This window comes from Mustela nivalis (genome assembly GCF_964662115.1).
Source record: "Mustela nivalis genome assembly, chromosome: 5".
Lineage (NCBI taxonomy): Eukaryota > Metazoa > Chordata > Mammalia > Carnivora > Mustelidae > Mustela > Mustela nivalis.
Genome location: NC_139024.1, coordinates 15,103,361 through 15,127,100, shown reverse-complemented (window position 1 = coordinate 15,127,100; position 23,740 = coordinate 15,103,361). Strand labels below are relative to the sequence as shown.

The 23,740-nt window shown below is 41.6% G+C and overlaps 2 protein-coding genes across 4 annotated transcripts in view; one reads left to right on the top strand and one right to left on the bottom strand.

The window, feature by feature from the left end:
- RMND1 (required for meiotic nuclear division 1 homolog) overlaps positions 1-9,360 on the bottom strand; it is a 43,748-nt gene extending 34,388 nt beyond the window's left edge. For 2 of the 3 annotated variants that reach the window (XR_014311577.1, XR_014311578.1), the window contains exons 1-2: positions 9,150-9,360; positions 4,486-5,000 (exon numbers count right to left, since the gene is read on the bottom strand). Coding sequence is in view for 1 of the 3 variants with exons in the window: in XM_082730103.1 (XP_082586229.1) it covers positions 4,486-4,986 (501 nt within the window). In the remaining 2 variants the exon portion in view is untranslated. The remainder of the gene's footprint in view (positions 1-4,485; positions 5,001-9,149) is intronic. The other variant, XM_082730103.1, reaches the window with a different exon arrangement.
- Positions 9,361-9,589: 229 nt separating this feature from the next.
- Positions 9,590-23,102, top strand: ARMT1 (acidic residue methyltransferase 1). Its single transcript, XM_082730102.1, has 5 exons — positions 9,590-9,734; positions 11,823-11,928; positions 12,330-12,574; positions 18,081-18,246; positions 21,350-23,102. Exons 1-5 carry the CDS (start codon positions 9,694-9,696, stop codon positions 22,115-22,117), a joined length of 1,326 nt encoding a protein of 441 aa, XP_082586228.1. The 5' UTR covers positions 9,590-9,693; the 3' UTR covers positions 22,118-23,102.
- Positions 23,103-23,740: the final 638 nt, after the last annotated feature.

Sequence of the window (23,740 nt, the reverse complement as noted above, 5' to 3'; positions counted from 1 at the left end):
ACGTGAGAATTACTTCTGTGACTACTACAGTTGACACACTTTGTCTGGGCCGGAGGTAGAAGAGCAGGAAGCACAAAAAAGGTAAGAGATAAGCAGAGGGGTGCCCGGGTGGCTCAGTCAATTAAGTGTCCAACTCTTAATCTCAGCTCAGGTCTTGATCTCTGGGGCATGAGTTCAAGGACCCGTACTCTGCTCCAGGCTGAGTATGGAGCCTACCTAAAAAAAATGGGGCACCTGGGTGGCTCAGTCGGTTAACCGTCTGCTATGGGCTCAGGTCATGATCCCAGATCTCAGGTCATGAACCAAAAAAACATCTGGTTTCTGCTCAGTCCTGGGATAGAGCTGTGAATCGGGCTCCCTGCTCAGTGCGGAGCCACTTCTCCCTCTCCCTCTGCTGCTCCCCCTGCTGTGTTCTAGCTCTCTGTCAAATAAATAAATATTTTTTTAAAAAAAGGACCCTTTGAAAAAAATTTTTAAAAAGAGAGAGAGAGAGAGAGAGAGATGAGGAATAAGAGGGCCCCAGCCCTAGAACTATTCCCATGAATGATCTTCCCGTAACTGCACCGAAAGTGGCAGACGACAACTGTCTCTAGAATCAGAATTGTAACCTGGCAGCTCAGAGAACGATCCAACTCAAAGGTGACCCATCTAGCGTTGTTTTCTTAAAAAAGATTTTATTTATTTATTTGTCAGAGAGAGAGAGAGAGAGAGAACTCAAGTAGGGGAGCGGCAGGCAGAGGGAGAAGCAGGCTCACCGCTGAGCAAGGAGCCAGATGTGGAACTTGATCCCAGAACCCTGGGATCATGACCTGAGCTGAAGGCAGATGCTTAACCCACTGAGCCACCCAGACACCCCGCATCTAGTATTTTTAAGATTTGAATTCACCATAACAACAAATTGAGATTTCACACAAAACCCAGATTTCCACCAACTTCTGATCAAGCAGAAGGTCTGGCAAGGATCAACTGAGGTTGAGGCAGGGGTCGCCGTTCCCCAGCGCACCCAAGCCCCCCCACTCCCGGCTGTCTCCTGTCTGCCCCACCATCATGTGTTACTGACCAGACTCGTCCATGCACTACTGTGCACCCTCAAGGACGGGACAAGGCAAGGCATTCAGTCACCGCTTCCATGAGAAAACACACGGAGTTCCAAAGAGATTAAAAATGAATCTCGAAACACAATCTGTTTTTACTTAGCCAAGGATTTTTACAGACTTTCTAGAGATTGTCACCTTTCCTTCTCTCGCTGGTCTCCTGTTTGGTTTGGCTCCCGGTTCTGGCCAGCACCACACAGCTGACCTGGCGGTGCCACACTACTCCTCTCTGTTTCCTCCTCAAGCATCTCGGATCGCGGTCTCTCTTTAACTTACCGCTTCTTCTATTAATAAATGATTCACAAAGTTCTTCAGTTTGATTTGTTGGATTTTTTTTTTTTTTTTAGTTTTATATCCCTCAAGTTTCAAGACTATACTCAAAGGGAAGAGAGGCCCATGGAGTATGCTGTATTCACACACCCCCCCACCCTGCCGTTAATGATATTGTTACATTGTGAAAAGCTTTTGTTTTCATACAAGTTTTTTTTCTGGGTTTTTATAATGAATCACATATCTATATGGAGAGAGAACAAACTTCTGAGTTTATGATGGGATCAACAACTTGTTCTTAAATAAATGTGCCAAATTAACCTAAAATAGTTACTGAATTTAACACCTAAGCTTGGGCCTTTCTATTTTAAAGTGTTAAAAAAACAAAAACAAAACCCTAAAACCCAAAGCCAAGAGAGCCACAATATGGAATTCATTTTTCTGGGCACAGAAAACATGTTCCAGCAGATGGGGCTAGAAATCTATATATGATTCTTGTTTTAGCGCATCACACACTCTAGATGGAACACTTTTCTTGAAAAAGAAAGTTTGTTTTTATTCACATTCTAGTACTGAAGAAAATTAATGCATTACTGCAATGTTGTTTCTGTATCACAGAAAGAAAAATGCATGTTTTTCCCGTTACGTATAGACTGTGGATGAAAGTTATAAAATACAAATACATTTTACATTACTAGTACAACACTTTGGCTCTCCAGTTTTTTGACTACCCTCTGTGGCAAGAATGCCTTTTGAATACACAGTACACATAGGTATATAGATCAGTAGCTGACACAAAAAATTCACAAAATAGTATTAGCTCTACCATGAGTAATACATTCTGATGCTTTCTATTCTATTTCACTGAAAAAATCCCCCAAGAACAGACAGACAACTATGAACAACCCACTAGTGAACTTTGCAGCATACAGTGGTGCTCCTCTGAACACCACCAGCAGGCCCCTGGCCCCTTCCCTATCGTGCCCATCTCCACACTGCTTGGGGCCGTGGCTGTCATCCTCCACCATCCTGAGACACAGGACCCATGACCAAGAGGCACTGTTGTCCTGGTAAACCAGGAGCCAATGGCACATGGGCTGAACATCTTAGTAGGTTAATCTCCGCAAATGACACCAGATAAAGATTTGATTCCAGGAGAGCAAGCGAGCTCAGGAGCCCGTGTGGGGGTCCACACAAAGCACACATGCTCTCTGGAACAAGGGAGAGTCCTTCCTGTCTCAGTACAGAGCAGGAGAAAAGGCTCTACCGCCACAAAGCATTCGCCAGCCCCATGATGCCCATGTGGCAACAGGGTGCCCCTCCAGTTGGGGCAGATAAAAGCCAGTCTTCTGCTTTGGGGGTACAGTACCTAATCACACCTTTTTTCATTGAAGGAAGTCAACTATGCAGTCAGAAAAAAACAAAACAAATCAACACTAATTAGACATGCTCAAGGTCTACTTCTCAGAATCAAGATTTTAAGACAGACATTCTAACCTGTTTTCTGATAGATTCAGAAGGCCTGATCAAGTTCTAAATATTTGGGCGCCTGGGTGGCTCAGTGGTTAAGCCACTGCCTTCGGCTTAGGTCATGATCTCAGGGTCCTGGGATCAAGTCCCGCATCGGGCTCTCTGCTCAGCAGGGAGCCTGCTTCTGCCTCTCTCTCTCTCTGCCTGCCTCTCTGCCTACTTGTGATTTCTCTCTGTCAAATAAATAAGTAAAATCAAAAAAAAAAAAAAAAGTTCTAAATATTTACATTCCCACTTTTAATGTGGATGACCACGGACACCAGAGACCCCTTTGCCTCCCTTCTCTCTTTTCCAACTTAATAAACATTTATTAAGTATTAGGCACAGTTCTAGGTATTAGCAAGATACAAAAGCAGGCAAAGGGCTTGATCTGAACCTTAAACAGTATTGATCATTTAGAATGGAAATGCAATTGTAGCTGAGAAATTCCCATAAACCTCTTAACAGTGAATAAAAAAAAACCCTTTGACCCTCAAAGGCTAAAGAAGCAAAACCTCTCTCTTTTTTCTGACTGTACCTTGCCATGTCATTTTACTACTCGATCTCACACAGTTACCACAGGCTAATGAGTGCTTACCTGTCTGCATAGCTATTAAAAAAAGATTTTTAAAATTTGATGACAAATTTCTACAGTCCGAATTTTTCTTTTTAAAAAATTTATTTGACAGACAGAGATCACAAGTCGGCAGAGAGGCAGGCAGAGACAGAGGAAGGGAAGCAGGGTCCCTGCCAAGCAGAGAGCCTGATGTGGGGCTCGATCCCAGGACCCTGGGATCATGACCTGAGCCGAAGGCAGAGGCTTTAACCCACTGAGCCACCCAGGCGCCCCAAAATGGGCTTTTTTTTACAGTACCATTCCAACACTGGACTTAACACTAACACTATTCTTCCTCAAAGTTGCCTTAAGTCAATAACTAATCTTTTCATAAACTGTATTTTTATATTTAATTGCTTAAACTTTGTTTTTATACATACTATTAATTCTTAAAACTTAGATGTTGACTCCTTAGGGCACCAGTGTAGTTCAGTTAAGTGTCTGAATCTTGATTTCAGCTCAGGTCATGATCTCAGGGTAGTGAGATCGAGCCCCACTTTGGGCGCTGTGCTCAGAAGGGAGTCTGCTGGGGATTCTCTCTTCCCACCCGCCCTCCCTCTGTCCCTTCCCCTACTCACATGAGTGTGTGCTCTCTCTCAAATAAATCTTAAAAAAAAAAAAGAGGGGCACCTGGGTGGCTCAGTGGGTTAAGCCTCTGCCTTTGGCTCAGGTCATGATTTCAGGATCCTGGGATCGAGCCCCACATTGGGCTCTCTGCTTGGCAGGGAGCCTGCTTTCTCCTCTCTCTCTCTCTCTCTCTCTCTGCCTGCCTATCTGCCTACTTGTGATCTCTCTCTGTCAAATAAATAAATAAATTCTAAAAAAAAAAAAAAAAAAAAAAAGATGGTTGCTTTTGGATATCACAGATTTTACTATTAGGCTTCAAAGGTCTTGCGGCCAGCTCTCTTAGGTTCATAGTAAGGCTATGTTCCATGGACACCAGTGACAGTGCAAGCGATGATTACAAAACAGAATGCCACCACCACACGTTTTTACCTCATTCACAGACAGAACTGGAAGGTTGGTCCTGGATGGCTGCCTGGTCCTCGATGCTTTTAGTGGTCTCTTGATTTGCGGAAGGTCTTGTTTAGGAACTAGTGTTTCCGTTGATGGAGATGAGTAATGTCGCTCTAATATTTTTATGAACCACTTAGAACCTAAGAGATTTGGTCTGTGAGTCACATTCCTGTGAGTACCAAAAGATCTGGTTGGAAGGTGCATTTTTTCATCCTGGTAATGCGCAGCATTTAATGGAGAGAGTATGCTTGTATTTAAGATTTTCGGACTCATTTCCAGGACCGGGGACTTACTCAAACCACCAGCTGCTGTCTCAGCAAAGAACAACTCCAAGTTCTGACTTCTCATCACGGTGCTGCATGTTGTAGTCTCAAATTCTTTCCGTGGCCTTAATGTTCGATGGACAAGTCTTTGGCACTGACGTATTTTTGATAAAATACAGTGAGATCCGGCCAGGGCTCTGAACAGTCTGGCTGACATTACCACATCCCAGGCTAAAAGAAAAAGAATTCTAAGTTCAAAGTGTTTTTTTTTTTCTACATGTTTTCAAATATATACAATATTTTCCTAGATACTAAAAATATTTCTGTAAAAACATTTGCAAAACAAATACACCTTAACCTAAGTCTAGTAAAAGAATGAGGTTAAAAAAGTAAATACAAGTGTAATGACAACCTAGGCTTGTCACAGTCATGTTTAGAAGCTACTGCCTCTAAAATATCTCAAAAGCTGGAATTCTGTGTTTAGTTCTAGTCCAAGCAGCTATTACAGTTCACCTTTAATTAGTACTACTCCTTGCCAGCTGAGCCAGTGGGTTTTGAAGAAACGAATTATAAAAAGTTTTAGAAATTTGTATACACTGGTTCTCCCCTATTCTCTTCTATGAAATTCTTACCTTGGAAACTAAAGACTGCCTTCATACAGGCCATGCAAAGCACTAAGACAAACAACGCAAAAGGAACAGGACGAACAACTAGTGTGTTTTCTGTCTTTATGGAGGAAGAGAGATGTAGCATTTAAGGTGTCTGACACACACACACACAAAATTTAGGTTTTGTTAAAAATTGGGCCACAACTCAGGAAAGTGAAATTTTAACTGCACCAACTACACTTAAAGATTAAAAGTCTACTAGATTGTTAATTACTCTAAAAGCTCTCCATAAGCTTTGTGTGTTATCACCAACTACAACCTCATATGCTCAGTTTCAAGCATCCAACTCCGAACTCCACGTCTGGTCTTTAAAAGCGCACTCCTCTTCCACATTTCCCACAACGCTTCAACCCCAACAGGACCAAAAACTCAATGATCTGGACAGCCTGTAGTGCCCCTCGTTCCCACTGCTCACTTCCACCATGCTCAGTATACATTCTGGGGTCTCCCGCCTCTCTTTCCCCCACATACCTCGAATCGCTTGCATCCCTTTTTCTCCCACATGCCTATGTGACATCGCATCCACCGAAATTAACTATAATTCACCTAATATGTGCCTGCGTCTGAACGTGGCCACAGACAACCAACCAACTAACCAACCAAGCCATCCGGTCTCACTTTAAGATCATGGCCGCCTCCTTCAGGAACGCCTTTCACAGTGCTCAACACCCATAACCCATTTCTCCACCACAGTCTACTCTGTGCTCTCTCCTCATACCTCCACTGCCTCCTCTTCCCTTCTCATTCTTGAATGACCTTGCTTCCTCTTTCATGGACAGAACAGAAGAGAATTTCCACAAGCTCTCACCATGATCCACCTGCCCAATGACTGCTTCTGTGCCTATGTACTTGGTCTTCCCTTCCGCTGCCACAGATGAGCTGCCCGTGGTCCCACCAGGAACCAGGTCCTCCATGTGCACACCAAGTCTCAGCCCTTCCTGCCTCTAGCAGGAATGGTTAAACCCTCCTTTCCTCTTTCGTGCTATTTGTTTTTCCTTCTTTCCAGCATATATATATGCTGCCTGCCTCTCTGCCTGCTTGTCATCTCTCTCTGTCAAAAGAAGTCTTAATATATGTATGTATATATATGTATATATGTATATATATTAAGACTTTATATACAAAGTCTTTTTTTTTTCTTACTTTAAAAGATTTTATTTATTTATTTGACAGAGAGAGATGACAAGCAGGCAGAGAGGCAGGCAGAGAGAGAGGAGGAAGCAGGCTCCCTGCTGAGCAGAGAGCCCCTGATTTGGGGCTCGATCCCAGGACCCTGGGATCATGACCTGAGCTGAAGACAGTGGCTTAACCCACTGAGCCACCCAGGCGTCCCCCAAAGTCTTTTATATATATAGTGTATATGTATATATATAGTCTTTATATATAAAGTCTTAATATATATACATATGTATATAAAATATATATATATATAAAGTCTTAAAATACATATGTTTTAAGACTTTATCTATCCCAGAGAGAAAGAGCAGGAGGAAGAGCAGAGGGAGAGAGACAAGCAGACTCCACGCTGAGCACAGAGCCTGATGCAGGGCTTGATCTCAGGACCCTGAGCTGAAACCAAGAGTCAGACGCTTAACTAACCGAGCCACTCAGGTGCTTCTTTCCAGAATATTCTTATTAGCATATGACTCTGCTTTAATTTCTATCTTATAAAAACAACTCTCCCCTGATCCCATCTTTCCCTCCATACACTATACCTTTGCTCTCAGTTCCTTTCCTTTAGAAGTTTTATTAACTATCTCTAACTCCTCTGATTTTCTTGAATCCACTTCAATCAGGCTATCATCCCTACCTCTTCGCCAAAACTCCCTTGGCAAGGCCACCAATGAATTCTGTATTTCTAAGCCAGTGGTCACTTCCGTCTTCGTTTTAACGGACTTATCTATCGGCACTGCACCCTCCTTCTTCCCTGGACTTCCGGGATAGGACACTGGCCATTTTCCTCCTACCTCATTGGTTGTACCTTCCATCTCTTTTGTGTTTTCCTATCCCCTCAACAATCACAAGCACCACGGCTCAGTACTTGGGCCACTTTTCTTCTCTATTCTCAGCTCCTTATATGCAACCTACACATTGATGAATAGCAAATATTTATTCCTAAGTCAATACGATGAACAGCAAATTTATTCTTAAACCACTCTGATAAGCATGAAAAACACAACATGCTTTAAACTGAGCTTCTGAAATCTTCCCACAAGATCTGTTCTTCCCACAGTCTTCCCCACTCACAAAATAGCAATTATATTCTTATCTTTGCTAAAGGCAAAAACCTACAATCCACCTTGCCTTTTCATTCCTCATACCCAATATGTCAGCAAATCCCACTGGCTTTATTTGCACCAGGTCTCAACCAACACTGCTACCACGCTGGTCTAAGCTGCTGTATTTCCCATGATTATTGTAACAACCACTTAACAGGTCTCCCGGCCTCTATTCTTTGTCTCCTGCAGATTCTTCACAACGCAGCAACAAAAATAATCCTTCAAAGACCTATGCCAGATCACATCTTTCTTCTTGCACCAAATTTCATGCTGCCCTCTCCTCTCACTTGAAATAAAAGCCAAAAACCTTAAAATTGATGCATGGTCCTACATTCCCAGACCCTTTATCTCCACCTTAACACCTGCTACAGCTCTATGCCTTGCTCGTGTTGTTCCAGTCACTCTGGATCTTGGTACTTCTTGTACTGGTTGTTCCTTACGCTCTTCTGAGAATCTGCAAGGCTCATTTTCTCACCACCTTCAGATCTTTGCTCCAACAGATCCCACCCCGCGAAGTCTTCCCAAACCACTTCATTTTAAATGCACAACTATCTTCCTCTCCTGTTTATTTTTCTACTGCATTGAACATCACTTGAATGCCTTGTATTTCTAATTTGTCAACTCATACAACAAAGATGAACCGAGTTCCTACCATGTGCCAGACTTTTTCCCAACTGCTAATACACATGAAAATAAAAGAGAAAATTCCTTGACTTTTGAAACGTACATCACATTGGAGATGACAAGGCATAAACTGGGTGAGTAAAATATATGTTAAGCAGTGACAAAGCTAGGGGCGCCTGGATGGCTCAGTCAGTGGAGCCTGGGGCTCTTGATCTCCAGGCTGTGAGTTTGAGCCCCAGGTTGGGGGTAGAGGTTATAAATAAATAAATAAATAAATAAATACTTCTAAAAAACAGTGACAAAGCTAAAGGGGAAAACAGAAGAGGAAAGAACAGATTTCGCTCTCCCCTCCGTAGAATGTAAATTTCTTGAGGACAAGACCCATGTCTTCCTTCCATGTTGTGGCTTCTGTGATCACAAAGTGCCCAGTATACAGCAGGTATTCAATCCTATTTTTTGAATGAGATACAAGGCAGCTACTCAGTTACTGGGCACATTTCCTACTTCTTAACAGTAATATTAAATAAGAAAACAGGGACGCTAATCTTTGGGAGCATGCCTTCCAATTCCGTAAGCTCATTTTTTTTTTTTTTTAAATCTTTGCGGTAAGCGTTATGCACTGGCTCAGAAAAAGGTTCAGTAGGGGTTTATGGATTGCATGCTTTTCCACTCCCAGCTAAGTCGACCAAAGAACACCGCAGCGGTTCCGGTGAAACCTGTGACCCGAGCGGTTCAGCGTGACCGGGATCAAAGGTGAGGACCGCTGTGAGGGCCCGTACAAGCTGGCTAGGGAAAGGCCATGCACTAACCTTTCCGACGGAAAAGAAGAGGGACGTGCCAGGCGCACAAGCTTCCGCGACCCGGCTGCAGGTCAGATACAACAGCCGTCCCCAAACCTCCCGCTTCCCGCAGCCCGCACTGCAGATTCCGGCGACCCTCCCAGGGTCCGCACTGCGCAGGCGCGCAGCACCCCAGGCCCGGCAGAGCTTGAGCCGCCGGGTGCACGTGACTGCCGAACCACGTGACCCGCGTCGCCGCGACCTTTTCCGCTCCCTAGTGCCTGGTACCTCCCGGTCCCTGCTTGCTTCCGCCTCCGCCCGCTTCCTGATTCCGGGGCTGTCGTCGCCTTCAGCTGTCCCCGCCCTCGTCCCCGGAAGATGTCGCTCTCCAGCCCTGCCAGCCGTTGTTTGTCTCTTGCACGGGCACCAAATAAAGTTTTTTCATTCAAACGCATTTTTTTAACCCATGCCCCGCCCTTTCTCAGCCCCTCCTTGGCGCCGGAACCGCCTCTCTCGCCGCCGCGGGTGCGACGTGAGCGTCGGAGTCGACGCCGGCAGCGGCGCGGTCGCGGTGATGGCCGGAACCCCGGCGTCTCTCTCGGGACGGGACGAAGGGTTCGTGTCTCTTTCCTCGCCCAGTCCCTCCGCTGCTCCTCCTCTCCCCGCTTCTGCGGAAAGCTGGGCCTCGTCGGGAACGTCTGGGAAGCCATCAGGGGAGTTGCGGCGGCCCGGGGGCGCCCGGTCGGTCTTTGGGCCCCGCTCCCTGGCGTCTTGGCTCGGCTTCCTCCTCCCGGCGGGGAGCGAGGCGGCCCGGGCCGGGGGCCGACCCCTCTGGCTGAGGCTGCCCGCCGGCCTCCGGGCTCCGGGCTCGGATCGGCTTCCAGCCTTCTCCCTGACTGCTGGGAGCGGACGACGCACGCCGCCGAAATCCTCGGGTCACCCCGCTTCTGTCTCCTGTCCTTGTTCAGGCCTTTTAGTAGGCTTGTGTTATAATTTATGGCGAACAGTTAACTTGTCTTTCAAGTGATCGGATGCTGCTGTTTTGTTTTGTTTTACTCGTGACCGTCGTGAGAGTTGGTGCCTCCAACTCTCTCCCCTTTCAGGGTGTTACAGCATCTTTTCTTTATTTCCTTTAATAAACGCGCTTTCGGAGGCCTCCTTTTTCTGCAGAAGTTAGGAATCTCGGATTTACTGAGAAATGTTTCTTCCTATTGCCGTTGAGATTAATTCGTGATCTCGCGATCAGCGCCTGGAGGTTCTCGCTTTTTACGTGTCATATCACGGATTTCTAGATAAAAGTTGTGGGCGACCATAAAAAATAAGTATTTGTAGACATTGGATGGCGAAATTTGTATTTGGAGATACGTCTTGCAAAATAAGTGCCCCCCAAAAAGGGAGGAAGGGGGTAACCAGAGGAAATTGACCTTAACAGGAGCAGGTTGAGGCTGGAGAGGCACCAATGGCCCCAAATTTGAGCAGGCACTCATTCAGTCATGCAAAATATAAGGGAGTGTGTGGAACCTTAAATTTTGAGCTCTAGGTTCCTCTGGCTTTGCCTTAGTCCTGGCCTCGGACTTTACCCTTCCAGATGCAGTTCTTTTAGGAAACCTTGAGGAGGTTTAGTACTGTTGACCCTTAAACAAGGTGGGGGTGGGTGGAGGTTAGGGGCCCCGACACCCCTCCTTTCCTCTTTTTTTTTTTTTTTTTTTTTTTTAAATCTGCATATAACTTCTGACTCCCCCAGAACCTAACTACTTACTATATTTTGTGTCTGGTGATCTGAAGATATAAATGAACTGATTAAGTTTTGTGCCTAAAAATGCACAGAATTTCATCATTTCCTGAAGTCTTTTTTCTAGCTGAATAATATACATTTGCTTAAAAATTAATTATCTATAAAATGATAATCTATAAATCTTGATTTTTGTATGCCTAACATCCAGAGTACTTGTAGGTGGTTTTTTGTTTGTTTGTTTGTTTGTTTGTTTAATGCAAGTATGCTCAAGTTTTTCCTCCAGATTTTTTCATTCTTTGACACTTCTGGAAACTTCTGATTTTTTGGTTGGGAGAGTATGATAGTAACATGTCTTAATTTTGGGGGGGGCAGAGTAGGATGGATGGAGTCATTGTGCAGGTAGAGAAGGCAGGAGAGAAAACCTTTAAAGAGAAGTAAAATTGGCTAAGAATATAGACTAAGAGAAAAGCTGGTTTATAAATCTCTTTTATTCCTCATGTTCTAGCACATTAGAGGCTTTCACACATTATTACATCTGTTGCCTCATTCATCTAAGTATGTAAAGTCACTTAGTAAGTAATAAACCTGGAACAAGAGCCTGTTTGAAGTTTAGTATAAATTATTTTATCCTATTTTTTTTTTAAGGATAAATCCTTTTTCTGTCCTATCACATTAAGTCAGTTTCTGATTCAAGAAAATAAAAGGAAGAGAATGGGAAAGATAAGAATCATGGAACAGTCTGAAGGGGAGAATCTGGGACTAGAAGCACCAAGAATGTTTAGCTTTCATGACATTTAATACCAGAGAAGTTTTTGGATTTTCCTGTCTTAATATAATAGTCAGACAATGGTGGCTTATTTTATAATGCTTGTAAGAAAAGGAATTTTAATTCAAATGAAACTGGAAGATGGCCAGTCTGCTGGTATTAACACTAAGTAATATACTGTGTATGTGACTCTCTTTTCTAGATCGTTTGCGTATCTTACAATTAAAGACCGAATACCACAGATCCTAACCAAGGCTATTGATACGTTGCATCGACATAAAAATGAATTTTTTGAAAAACATGGAGAGGTAATACTGTGTTTTCACTTTAATTTTGTGTTAACTCTAATAGAAACACAATAGTAGTTTTCCATCTTTGGTAAGGATCATTCCTCCCCTAGAGAAGAGTCTGGTTCCTTAGAAGGACCTTAAACAAACAAAAAAGGCAGAATAAGTAGGGCAGGATCATGTGTGTGTTCTTTGATTTTCAACTTAAGAATTATGAATTTCAGTGTTTATAATTGTTTGTAAGAGACTTAAAATGTAGCTTTGAAATCTAGTATTTTTTTCTTTCTTTAGTTTAAGACCTTAAAAATGTGTTATCCTAGAGAACTTATTTCTATATAAATTAGCTGTTTACCTATGTAAATTCTATATTTAGATTATTCACATATTTTTAAGCATTTAAAAATTTTTTCATGTTTCTGCAGAAAGGCACAGAAGCTGAAAAGAAAGCAATTTCTCTTCTTTCTAAATTGCGAAATGAATTGCAAACAGATAAACCAATAATCCCTTTTGTTGAGAAGTTCGTTGATACTGACATATGGAATCAGTACCTAGAATATCAACAGAGTCTTTTAAATGAAAATGATGGAAAACCCAGGTGGTTTTACTCACCTTGGTTGTTTGTAGAATGCTACATGTATCGTAGAATTCATGAAGCAATTATCCAGAGGTAAGTATATAACAAATAATAAATATTTAGATGACTTGATGCTTTTTTGAAATTATAAAATGATATGTTTAAAAATAAAAACCAGTGGAAGCCGGAATTCAGTTCAGCAGATATTAACGGCAATATCGGATGTTTCTGCAAATGTTACTGGTATAATAGATGCTTGGCAGTTATAACCCAAATTGCCAGAATTGACGTAAGGTGAAGGGGGGTCCCTGGTCCGCTCAGTCAGTACAGCAGGCCACTCTTGATCTCAGGGTTGTAAGTTCTACCCCCCACATCTGGTATTGAGATTATTAAAAATATTATAAAAATATAATATCTGAAGTGGGAACTTAAGATTAAACACTTTAATTTTAAGAATCAAAGACTTACTTTTAGAGTAAAAGACTTAAAGAGTCTTAGAGTAAAAGAAGACTTACTTTTAGAGTAAAACAAATTGTATTGAGCAAAAAGTGTTAATTTGAAAAAATTATTTCAGTGAAACAAGATAGGACAAAGGGAGCATATTTTGTTTATAAAAAAGATAATATGTTAGTTTGGGGTAAGGAGTTAACAGAACAGTGAATCATGACTGTTTTTTGCACTATCTTCATTAATTTTTAGCCCTTTTTTGATGGTTAGAATGGAGACAGACTTTAAAAATTAAACACATATCAAAATCACTTTTTATAGGCTTGTTTATACTAATTTAATTTTTTCTAGGAAAATTCTGATACGGAATTGATTTAGAGAGTAGAAGAAAATGTAATGTGGATCATCCTTTTAGGTCACTGGTTACAAAACTACAGGTTGCTAGATAAGAGGAGTTCTTTGGAAGCTGTCCCTAAAAATAGGAAAGAATAATTAAAAGCAATTGATCAAACCAGCACTAATAGTAAAATAAAAAAATTATTTGGGGAAACAACTTGAGTGTTTTAATCTTTAGAAATTATTTTTTAAATTGAAATTCTTTTTTAAGATTTTAATTTAGCTTTAGAGAGAAACAGTGCAAATGTGAGGAGCAGAATTAGAGGGAGAGAATCTTACGCCGACTCCGTGCTCAGCAGGGGCCGGACGCAGGGCTTGATTCCAGGGTCCTGGGATCATGACCTGAGCCAAAACGAAGAGTCAGATGCTCAACTAACTGCACCACCCAGGCACCCCTAGAATTTATTTTTTAAAGTCCCAACTTATTTTTGCTGAATAAGTGTATTTAATTAAATAATTGATTGTGTCTCACCCTGCACCCACTGTTGAATAAACAAACATATTTTAAAACTTTTGCCCTGAAAGCAAAATACGCTCTCAAGTATCTGGCACATGGGAGGCATCTGAGCGAGACGGTAGTCACTACTGGAGCTGTCGTGTGTTGAACACCAGCTGGGTTCCAGTGACTGCAGCCCAGTGAAGTGTAGCATTCTATGCTTTCCGCCGAGGAAATCCAGGTCTGATGCTGCTAATCAGTTGCCCAGGGTTACATGGCTAGTCAGTGGTGTGGCCAGTACTTGACCCTGGTCTATGTAAATCAGCTTAGAGCCCTCATTAAACCATCTTTTTCCAAGTAGTAGATTTGGATGTCTGTCAAGGACTAAGGTGAGTGAAATTCTGGCTGATGTTTTCATAATTCTGGAAAACATCCATGGTATGACCCAAAGCTGCTGAAGTGTTGAAACATGGGGTGGCTCCCTGCATGGTGTTGGAGGGGTTTGAGAGTTAGAAAGGTAAAAGGAATATGTTTCTGAGTTTGATTTTAGAGGTAGCTTGGTTTCAGAATTAAAAAATACTAGGGTGGAAGTTTATAAACCTGGTTACACATTTATAACCCAGTTGGGGAGGACATTTTTTTTTTTTTTTAACATGAAGGGTTTGAAATCCCTGTGGTGGGGACTGGGCAGCAGTTTTTCTTTCCATGCCTCAGAGAGATTCTGCACATCCTGCCTGGATTGATAGGCACAGGTTTGGGGACAGCTTGTTAAAAGGGGTCAAGGGACAATTTAGCTTTAAGTTGCAGGAACAAGGATGTTAGTCATGAATGTGGAACTCTCCTCAGGTGATCCCTGTGGCAGACACTCAAAGTCAGGGAATTTTTTTTTTTTTAAGATTTTTTTTATTTATTTGACAGAGAGAGAGAGAGAGAGAGAGTGCACAAGCAGGCAGAGAGGAAGGCAGAGAGAGGGGGGGAAGCAGGCTCCCTGTGGAGCAGAGAGCTCAATGTTGGGCTCCATCCCAGGACCCCCGAGGTCATGACCTGAGCTGAAGGCAGAGGCCTAACCCACTGAGCTATCCAGGCGCTGTAGGGAATTTTTATCAGAACTCGGGTTTTAGGTCAGTGTAAGGAAGAAATATCTTATAGTAGAACTAGTACTGAAGGTTTTTACATGTCCATTTCCTTCCTTTTTTTTTTTTAAAGATTTTTATTTATTTATTTGTCAGAGATCATAAGTTAGGCAGAGAGGCAGGCAGAGAGAGGGGAAAGCAGGCTCCCTGCTGAGCAGAGAGTTCAATGTGGGACTCGATCCCAGGACCCTGAGACCATGACCTGAGCTGAAAGCAGAGGCTTTAGCCCACTGAGCCACCTGGGCACCCCTAAATGTCCATTTCATAGGTAGAATTCCTGTGCTGGGCCAGTGATAGCTCCAGTGACTAAGAAGGGTCTTGACTTTTCTAGAATCACAAAGCACTATTATCTTTGAGACAAGTTTATGTTGATTTTGTCCCTTATGCAGAAATATACTTAAAATTTTCTTTGTCAAGGTGTATATTTTAGTTTTTATCAGTGTTAAATGGTTGAGTAATCTAAATTCAGACTCAAAATGTCAGCCATATACAAAATTTAAATATAGTAAGTAAATATACCTCAGATATTGAAAAATGAAAGTATGGAGAAAACAGACATTTTACGACTTTTATTAAAGTATAGTATGCATCCAGAACATATCTTAAGTGTTCGGCAGTCTTTACCAGAACATGCTTATGTCCCAAGCACCCAGACCAAGAGGCAGAATCCTCGCATATGGCCCATTTGGTCCTGCCATTCCTGCCCCTCAAGGATAACACTATCCTGACCTGCGTTAGTTTTGCCTGTTTTTAAACTGCATTTAAATGAAATTATATTGGATATAATTTTATGTCTTTTTTTCATTCAGTGTTATGTTGGCGAGATTCATCCATATTGCTCCATATAAACAAATCCTTTCCATTGCTGTATTGTATTGTGTTATATGAATAAATCACAATCTGCTTATTCTGTTTATTCTATTGATGGATATTTGAGTAGTTCCCAGTTTGGGGTTTATGAAGAATGCTGCTACAAACCTTCGAACACATATTTTTCGTGAGCAAACTCCTGTATTTCTTTCGGGTGCGCATCTAGGAGTGAATAACCGGGTCATAGATTAGGCACATATACAGCTTTAGTAGATTCTAAAATAGCAAACATTTTAAAAGTCAGAAATCATATATATGAGTTTACTCTTAAATACAAGGAATAAGACTCGCTCTTTCTTTCTTTTTTTTTTTTTAAGATTGTATTTATTTGACAGAGAAAAATGTATCGAGAGAGGGAACACAAGCAGGGGGATAAGGAGAGGGAGAAGCAGGCTTCCCACTGAGCAGGAGCCAGGTGGGCGGGGCTCGATCCCAGGACCCTGGGATCAGGACCTGAGCCAAGGGCAGATGCTTAACGACTGAGCCACCCAGGTGCCCCAAGGCTCATTCTTAATAAGAGGTGTGGCTTTAATGATTTTATTAATAAGACATTAGGACAAGGATTGGCAAACTTTTCCTGTAAAGGGCAGGATAGTAAACATTTTAGACTGTGGGGGCCACATGGTCTTTTTGCGGCTGCTCAGCTCTGTCCTTGCCATGCAAACCAGCCACAGGCAGTACGTTAATGAACAAGTGTGGCTGTGCTCCAATAACATGTTATTTGTGGACACGGAAATTTAAATTTCATATTTCATAAAATACTCTTTTTTCAACCACTCAGCTATAGAAAAATTGTTCTTAGCTTACAGGTCATACAGAACAGGTGGTGGGCCACACTGAGTCTGCGAGGTGGTTTGCTGACCCTACACTTCAACCAGTGCTTCCAAATAATTTTTATCTTTTTAAGTCACCTTGAGAGACTGATTTGTTTCAGCAATGCCTTCATTGCCAAAAACATCTTTTAATTCTTTGGAACCTCTTTCAGAGCCAGTGTGCGCCTAAAAAAAATTAGCCTCACTATTTTTTAGTTGTTACTCATTTTTGATTAAAAACAATCTAGGGCACCTGGGTGGCTCAGTGGGTTAGGGCCTCTGCCTTCAGCTCAGGTCATGGTCTCAGGGTCCTGGGATCGTGCCCCACATCGGGCTCTCTGCGGGAAACCTTCTCCCTTTCCCACTCCTCCTGCTTGTGTTCCCTCTCTCACCGTGTTTCTCTCTGTCAAATAAATAAATAAAATCTTTTAAAAAAAAATCTATTACTCCATTTGGTTTACACACATCATTCTGCTGAAATTGCTCTGAGTGACTTTGGCTCCAAACTCCAAAGGATAAGGATGTGCTCTCGCTGATAGGACATTCAATAATGTGCCACAAGTTCTAAAGAAAATTCAAAAGGGCTTTGAGGAATAGCAGCATCCTTGGAATAAGGATGTAGCTTCCCAGGGAGACTGGAAGGAGACCGCAATCCAGAGGATGTATAAATTCTGGTATGTGTTTGTTTTTTAAGTCAGTCCCACATCAGTCACATTGTTTTTGTTATAAGGCAGATGACCCTTGGAAAAAGTTGCTATTCAAGAAGATCAGGGGATCTGAATGTCTTTTGTGTTTGGTTCTATAAAGTGTTTAATGTTCTTATTTATACCTTGCTAGTTATGTTGTTCTTAGGCCAGTATTAATATTATTTGATCTCATAGGATAGCATAAAGCCCCAACACATACATCACCATTGGTCAAAACCCAAAAAACTATATATATGTGGTCAAAATTTGTTGTAATTAAATTGACATTAATATTTTCTGATTTCTCTCAAGTAGTTGGGTTCTCATAGTACTTTGTTTGACTCGATTGGTAATTGCCATATTGTGTTCAAATATTGATCTCCATATGTTTGTTTCATGGAACCCTGCCACACTTAACACCCAAGAAAATGTTTGTTCAACTAAAGCAATTATCTTGAAGTGTTGTTTCTTTCTACTTTTGCTCTGGAAGCCCTAACTGTATAAATAATTATTGATACAGCACTATAATTTCAAATTCCAGTAAAATATTGGATTAGGGAGCTCCTGACAGTTAACTAAAATGACTTTGGAGATTTATTTTGTGTAATTTGATCAAATTGATTTATGTAATTTGATAATTATTCATTTTTCCGTAACTTGATTTATGTTTCATACAGTATCTGTTACCAGTGATTTTTGAGATTAGATGCTTCTACTCTCTTTTCTTTACTAAACTGCAATTACCCAAATGTTTAAAAAAAAAAAAGAAGATACAGAGTTCTATAAATGTTTCTCCTATATGTTTTTCTCCTCCTATAGTCCACCAATTGATGACTTTGATGTATTTAAAGAATCAAAAGACCAAAATTTCTTTGAGTCACGGGAATCTATCATTGCTTTGTGTACTCACCTACAAGAGGTGGTAAGAGCCATCGAAGACCTAGATGAAAATCAGCTGAAAGACGAATTTTTCAGACTTCTTCAGGTAAACATGATAATTAATCTCCTGAGTATATTTGTGTGTTTAAACAGCTAAAAAATAAAGTGGCCTTGGTTTAACAACAGAGCACGTGTATATATTGTCATTGAACTTATAATCCTTCTTTATCATTTTAACAATAGTTTACTCAGGAGCTGAAAATCCACTTAAAATCTGAGAACGAGTTTTGAAATCTCTTCAGCTGGAGGTGAATTTAGTGGCACACGAGTCCTCTGGCTTCCTAGCCTCGGTCATTCTTGAGAGAGCACTTCACAGTCATTTGGTCGGCCTAGGTTGGCTTGGACTTGAAGGCTGGTTCTGTCACTTATTTGTGTTGGACCTGAGGCAAGTGACCTCATGTCTCTGAGCTACAGTTTTCTCATCTGTTAGATGAGGACGGCACTGTATACCTCGTGAGGATGGAAGCAGATGCCGTCGTGTCAGCCTGGAGCACAGAGGCTAGGACAGCCGGCCGGCTGTCACTGTCAGGTGGAAACACTCAGGTGGTCCGTGGTCCGTGGCCTGTTTAATACGGTTTTATTACATTTCTTCATCAGTCTTGCATTAAGTTTAGTTTTGCATTCTCATTCGAACACATCCGTAAGATGTGTTATTAGAATCAGAACTGTTTGAAAATGTGGGGTTTTACACCGCAGTATCCCCAGCCCTCATCCCCCAGAAAAAGTTAGAAACATTTCCAGAAAAAGGTGCTCTTAGGAAGTGCCACGCAGAGCGATAAAGCAGGGTGGGAGAATGGGGATGTTGGGGGAGAAGCAGGGGTGCAGCTGCCAGGGGAGGGCCTGAGAAGGTGACGGGAACGTTGCAAAGCGGGTGAGGGGAGCGGGTCCCATGCAGGTCCGGGGGAGCGTTCCTGCCAGGGCACCTGAGGTGGGAACCTGGCGGGGGTGTGAGGGGAGTTGCAAGGGGATGTTGCAGGACGCGATCGAGCTGACGGGCCTGGAAGGGCCTCGCAAGCAAAGGTTAAGATTTCGGTTTTTACTTACATGCTTTACTTAAACGCTGTTAGAGGGTTTTCATCAAAGGAGTAACAAGGATTGATTTGTTACAAGGATTACTTCTCAGGACACACTGAAGGGGTTCAGGGCTGGACGGGGAAGTCTGTTATTAAAATTTTTTTTTAAAGATTTTATTTATTTATTTGACAGAGTTGACAAGCAGGCAGAGAGGCAGGCAGAGAGAGAGGGGGAAGTAGGCTCCCCACTGAGCAGAGAGCCGGACGTGGGGCTGGATCCCAGGACCCCGGGATCATGACCTGAGCTGAAGGCAGAGGCTTTAACCCACTGAGCCACCCAGGCGCCCAAGGCGAAGTCTGTTATTAACGTGACTCAGGGAGGGATGACTAGACCAAGAAGAGGTGTTAAATGTCCCCAGTATTCTGGAAATACTTTGAAAGTAGAGACTGCAGAATCCTGATAAAACTTTGAGGGCAAGCAGAGTAAGCTGCGTGATGATGAAGAGGGAAAGGCTTAGTTAGAGTTCGGGAGAAAAGTTGCCGGGGTATTATTAATAAGCCTGGTTATTTCCCCCAGTTGGAATTGTCCTTTCTGCTTAGTTTAGAATTAAGAAAGAAGAAAAGTAGTAATATGTCCGTCCTTACCCGTAGCTGGCCCATTGTGTCAGGGGACAGTCTTTGAGGATGGATGTCTTTGTCTCATGAGTATATTAAATTATGAAGAAGAAGGAATAGCACTCTGTTTTCTGTCATTGAATGTGGCCAAGTAAAGGAGGCCAGAGTCACCTTCCGTTAGTACTCATGGTGACCAGCAAGTTCACCTCCTGCAAGAAACCGTGGTATTTTAGTCGATCTGTTTTTAGAAGCCCACCGTCCACACGAACATTTCAACGCCTGCTCTGTTGAAATGGATGCTGGGCCTGTGAAGGGGAGAAAAACAGACAGTCCTTGCTATGGTAGAACTTGTAATCTCAAGTTCGGACAGTCAAGTAATGGCAGGACTCCACGTGGAGCTGCAGACCGGAAGGTGGGGTGAGGGAAACGTGGGCGTGGACAGAGACCCTCAGTGGGCGCGGACAGAGACCCTCAGGTCGGCTGGGGCCGCCGCCCACACATTGCGTTTCTGCATCAGATGGACACTTACTATGGAAGCCTCGCACTTAAAAACATCCATCCATCTGTCTTTTTTAAAAAAATATTCTTAGAATGTGCCTTTTCGTCTTTGAATCACGCAAGAGTAGAGTCTGTTTTGGCTCTTATTTATGGAGTATTGGGTGTGTTAGTTAAACACACAGTTAGTATCATGTCACCTCATGTCACAGTACCTCTACCAGGTAAGTGCTGCTATGTCATTTTTCCACTGTGGGACCTGAGTCTTCAGGAGCATAGGTACTTTACCAATGGCTGTTAACTGGAAATGCTGGGATTTGAACCCATGTCTGTTTGATTCTAGAGCATGTACTCCTAAACATGTCATTTAATGACAGCTTAAAGGGGCTCTGTACCATGTTCTATAAAATAAGCTTGAGTATTATTTCAATTTAAAATGGAGTAATAGATGATTGGAATTGGATGGGTCTTTAGTAGACATCAGCTTGCCCAATTTCTTTTTCAAGTAAGAAACTTAAATCCCAGAGAGTTTGCCTGGTCCCAAGGTTATACAGCTAGTAAAAGAAACAGCAGTTTGGGGAGGAATGTGAGGGAACAGGGAACTTACTTTTCTCTTGACTTTGGATTTTTAAATATACTTTGTAACCTCTTTTTACAGTGTGATCATATTCTAATATCTGCAAGATGAAAATCATTCTGATTTAAGCTGTACAAAGCCATACAGATCGTTAACATCATTCAAACTAGTTTTTTTTTTTTTTCAAACTAGTTTTTTAAAAATTATTACATAGTGACCAATTAAATTTTGTTTCATTGTCTTAACCTTGTTTGTACATCATGATGGGAACAGAATCTTTGTGTTATTAGAGAAGTTGTAGATGTGATGGATATTTTATGTTAAGCATGTTGTAGAAATAAATTTTATGAATAGATCTAGCAACCCCCCTTCCCCCAACATTTTATACAACAGAATTTTTGTCGGTTATTCAAAAGAAAAGTGAAAGTTTTGTACTTTTTCTTTTTCAGATTTCACTGTGGGGGAATAAGTGTGATCTGTCTCTATCAGGCGGGGGCACCAGTTCTCAGAAAACCAATATAATTAATTCTTTGGAGGAGCTAAAACCTTTGATTTTAGTGAATGACATGGAACATCTTTGGTCACTGCTTACCAACTGCAAGAAAACAAGAGAAAAAGCGTCTATTACCAGAGTAGATATTGTCTTGGATAATTCTGGGTTTGAACTTGTTACAGATTTAGTTTTAGCTGACTTTTTGTTGTCCTCTCAACTGGCTACTGAGATCCATTTTTATGGAAAAATGATTCCGTGGTTTGTGTCTGATGTGACTATCCATGATTTTAACTGGTTAATTGAACAAATGAAAGAGTCTGATGATAAGTGCATGTCCCAATGTGGGGCTGCCTGGGAAACCTATATTAACATGGGCAGGTGGGTTTACCAGGATCATATATTTTGGACTCTGCCTCATGAATTCTGCGTCATGTCTCAGGTCGCTCCTGGCCTGTACGCTGAACTACAGAAGGCACACTTAATTTTATTCAAGGGTGATTTGAACTATAGAAAGTTGACAGGCGATAGGAAGTGGGAATTTACCGTTCCCTTTCATCAGGCTTTGAACGGCTTCCACCCTGCCCCTCTCTGCAGCATTCGGACATTAAAAGCTGAGATCCAAGTGGGGCTGCGGCCGGGGCAGGCCGAACAGTACATGACCTCTGAGCCCAACTGGCTGACCACCGGCAAGTATGGGGTATTGCAGTTCGATGGTCCACTCTGACTTGCTTTAAGAACTCTTAGGTTGTGTAGGGAGAGACGACAGACACTTAGTGTCGCCCAGAGGAGCGTGTGAATTTAGTCCCAAGGCTGCTGTGCATCAGCTCTGGGGAGCGTGGCTTCTCAGTGTTCATTTCCATACACTCTGGATGCTCTTCTGTTGGGGCTTTTAGCCCCACTCATTGGGCAGTAGAGGGATTGAGCTACTTACAGGTATTTATGTTCATGTTGGAATTTTAGTAACTTATTTCTAGTTAAATGCATAATTTCAAGTGATTTTAATGAACTTATTTTTTAATTGGTCAGAAAGTAAAATATAAGACAGCTCTGCCTTTAAAGTTAGTTAACATTCTTTTAATGCTATGCTGCATGGTACTTAATATTCTAGGAAGCATGGGATTTTATTTAACTTGTTTTGGAGCTCTAGAACTAAGGGCTCCGTGAAGACAAACATCTTCAATGAAATAGGCTTTGAAAAGAGGCATTTCTTAGAGCTGTGATACTTGAACAATGGAAGTAAAGATTACCTCATAAGTTAATTCTAAGTTTTGTTCTCCTTGAACTTTATTTCATTTTAAATAACCTGTTTAATTTGCACGCATTTGTATTTTGAGTGACCTGTGGGATGGATAGCGGGAAACCCCAAATTGAACAGAATGTAGCAAATGGTATTGGAGAACTGATACCTTTTATGTTCTATTTGTGATATCCATAACCAACTGAAATATATTATTTTAATACACAAGTGCTCTAAATGAACAGGTTTTTAGATTGTTTTGCAGTTTTTTAAAAAAATGCTTTAGATAGAAGAGATTCTTGTGCATTGAATTTAGAGTACTAAGTTAATTGTTTATATGCTTACCCATTTTTTTGATGACCACTAGATAGTAAAGACCCTTAAGTTTCAGTCAGTTTGTTTTGAAACTGAGATTGGTAATAAACCTGGAAATGTTTTCTTGATGATATAATAAAATGAATTATACTAAAAATCTTTTTGGTTTCATTTTCCAGTGGGAGAAAGTCAAGAAGGGAAGGTTAAATATGAGATCTATGTAATAAAGAAATGGAATGTGTATTATACATGTTGCCAAAGCAGTTCTTAAATTTACTTATAAATGAGGTTATCATCAATATTCTTGCTAAGTGTTTTTAAAACGTTTTGTAAAATGTTTATATAAAGCTGAACATTTTGAATTTACTCTTATCTACATATGTTCCTGTTTTAAACGTTAAGTTATTAAAATACTGAGCATATTAGAATTGTTTGTAGACACTTGACGTAAGTTAGAACACGACTGTATACGTTTAATAACCACAGTGTGAGCTATGGTGTAATATATTACAGTTTGCAGAGCAATGGATTTCTATCTGTTTTCATCATGTTTGATAAAGAACATGAAATTAGGATTTGTGAAGAAATAGTTCACCCCCTCCCATAAGAACATGGAAGCACATGAGGAAGCAAGAAAAGTGGCGCCATCGGAGAGGAAGTCGGTTCAAGATGGACTTCTTAGAAAATGCTTAGCAGGGTTTGGACCCACTTGTAGTTTACCCAGTTGACTTTTTTAAAAAGATTTTATTTACTTATCTGACAGGGAAATCACAAGTAGGCAGAGCAGCAGGCAGA